The 2,688-nt window shown below is 48.3% G+C and overlaps 1 protein-coding gene across 2 annotated transcripts in view; it reads right to left on the reverse strand.

Moving 5' to 3' along the window:
- Dip2b (disco interacting protein 2 homolog B) overlaps window positions 1-2,688 on the reverse strand; it is a 197,576-nt gene that overhangs the window by 12,393 nt on the left and 182,495 nt on the right. For both annotated transcript variants that reach the window (XM_013348681.2, XM_026782823.1), the window contains 2 exons: window positions 1,594-1,651; window positions 98-172 (listed from right to left, as the gene is read on the reverse strand). In XM_013348681.2, coding sequence (XP_013204135.2) covers window positions 98-172; window positions 1,594-1,651 — 133 coding nt within the window. The remainder of the gene's footprint in view (window positions 1-97; window positions 173-1,593; window positions 1,652-2,688) is intronic.

Raw genomic sequence — 2,688 nt, forward strand, 5'->3', positions numbered from 1 at the left:
AGGTGAGAGTCCTGACTTCAGAGTGAACATGAGATTCACACCTCCCTCCCCCAGGTGAGAGTCCTGACTTCAGAGTGAACATGAGATTCACACCTACCTCCCCCAGGTGAGAGTCTCCCACAGGTCCTTTGGTCTCAGGATTAACAATAACAACTTTTACTCCAGGTAAGATCTAAGAATCAAAGGAGAAAGATAAATGCTCAGTTCAGTCAAAGCTCCCAGCTCTGACTGTGCCTTCACTTACTGTCAAAAGCCTATCTAGCATGCCTGAGGACTGGCTTCAACCCCCAGCCCGCAAAATAACCAATGACCTCTAGGACCTGAGCCTTTACCTCTGGGACTAAAATGGCAGGAGCCGCCATTACTCAAGGTGCCCTGATGTGCTTTTCTGTTTGTCCCTGTTCAATATTCCTCATTTTGGTTGAGACCTAAGGACCAATAAGTTCCACTCTCCGACTTAAGCAGACGCAGACTGCCATCTCTTCAGAGGATGAAAAACTTCTGCCCAGGGTCACAACAGTGAGACTGGTACCCTTCTGGGTAAATCCTCTCCAAAGTTAAAACAGCAGGGGAGCCCAATTAGAGACCACAGCATAGTCAATGGGGGCTACAGACTGGGGAGCTTCAGAAGCGAGAACACAGAGAAGGACCCCATGCCCTCGCATCTCAAGAGACGTCACACTTCTATCTTCAGGAAGGAAAAGAAACTAAGTGCTGATGAGCAAATGGCTCAGGCTTTCCAGAAGGTTTATCTGGGGTCAGGACTGTGGCTCAGCAGTGAGCTGCTTGCTTAGTATGTACAAGGACCTAGATGGGCAAAAAGACAGGTGGGCTGGCCAGCCATTCTGGTCACCTGTCTCACCTTGTTGAAATTGTTAGGTTGGGTCTCTAAAGTCTGAGACTGGCTACCAGGGCGTAAATATCTAAAGCCGGGAGGCCTCAGCCTGCCCTCATGACGTGACATTCCTGAAGACTGTGCACCCAACTGCAGACATGGGGCAGTTAATGGCACAGTCCACACAAGCAGTTCACACAGCAGAAAAACTAAAGTCGGCTTCCTCTGGGGTGACATCTGCTGGACAGATTAAGTAAGGTCTCCTTTGACTTTCTCTTCTATCTGTGCCTCACAATTTCTAGGAGGAAGTTTGAGAGGTTATCACAATCCTGTTCTCTGTCTGGACAGTGCAGGGCAGAGGGACAATGTGGGTGGGGGAGATGCTGAGGATGGGGATGAAGAGGACGGGGATGAAGTGATGAAGGATGTTCCCTGCACGGGCACAGCTGCTCTGCCCCCCACAGTCGGCACCTCCTGACTTGCCTTTCAACTTTGATGTTTATATAGAACTGACTTTTTTTAGGTGCTGCTTATCTATGCACTTGTACACAATGAACACATTTCGCTGCTTTATCAGTAAGAATGGCAGGCCATGGGGTTTAAACAATATGGAGATGAGTGCACATCTGTCTTCATGACCATGTACACTGAATGAAGCCATTCACTTAGATGAGACTGTGGAATTAACCTTAGGCTCTCCCTTAAGCTTCAGCCTAACCCCCCCCCCCCCCCCGCCAGCAGCTGGCAGAATAGAGTACCTTTCCAGACTCGGAGAGCAGGAGGCTCTGGGGGGCACCCCGTTCCACAAGTCGGACCCTGCAGAGAAACAGCAGTTAATGTATGCAGTCTTTCTAAAACTCGGTTCATCACTATGGTTGCCTCCGCAAGGCCTCTAAGTGGTACCATCCGTTCCCAGCAGAGCAGGGCTTGCTTACACTCTGCACTTTTTTGTTGTGGTGTTTTTGTTTTTGTTTTTTTTTTTTTGGTGGTGGTGTTGTTTTGTTTTTGCTTTTTGTTTTTTTTGAGACAGGGCTTCTCTGTGTAACAGTCCTGCCTGGAACTAGCTCTGTAGACCAGGCTGGCCTTGAACTCACTGAGATCCACCTGCCTCTGCCTCCCGAGTTTTAGAATTAAAGGTGTGCGCCACCACCGCCCGACTCACTCTGCATTCTTGATGCTATACGTCAGCCAGATTTTGGTGAGGGTGTTAACAACATCCTGGCCCTATTTGCTACATTTCAGTAACAGCTCCCATTGTGACAACCACAAGCGTTTCAGGCATGGTGAAGTCTTTGGAGAAGAGGGGCAAATCTCTCCGGTGCAAGAACACTGCGTAAGCATGAGGACATGAGTATCAGCCTCAGCATCAGGTAAGAAGCCAAGTGTGCTGGGAAGTGGAGACCAGTGTCTCCATGAGGCTAGCCTGCTTAGCAGGATTGGTAAGCCACAGGTCTCAGAGAGAGAGCCTTGTCTCACAAAACAAGGTGCATGTACCTTGAGTAAATGAGTAACAAGACCTGGGGTTGTCTTCTGGCCTGCACAGACATACAGACACACGGACATACAAACACACACGCCTAATCACCATGGTGCAGCCTAGTGTATACTTGGGTACACTAGGGACCAGCCACCAGCCTAGCGTGCAGTGGTCTCAGTATCTTAGCAGTGTGCACTGTGAGAAAGAGTTAAAATCTTCTGAGCTGGGGAGGAGCTGGCTTTACAACCCTGGAGTCAGATGCGGTGCTGTTTCAGAGACCCTGTCCTGCTGCATTTATCGTCGCTCTCATTTTCATTTATTTATTTATTTATTTATTTATTTATTTATTTATTTATTTATTTATTTAGGTTTTTCG

This window comes from Microtus ochrogaster, chromosome 15 (genome assembly GCF_000317375.1).
Source record: "Microtus ochrogaster isolate Prairie Vole_2 chromosome 15, MicOch1.0, whole genome shotgun sequence".
Classification (NCBI taxonomy): Eukaryota; Metazoa; Chordata; class Mammalia; order Rodentia; family Cricetidae; genus Microtus; species Microtus ochrogaster.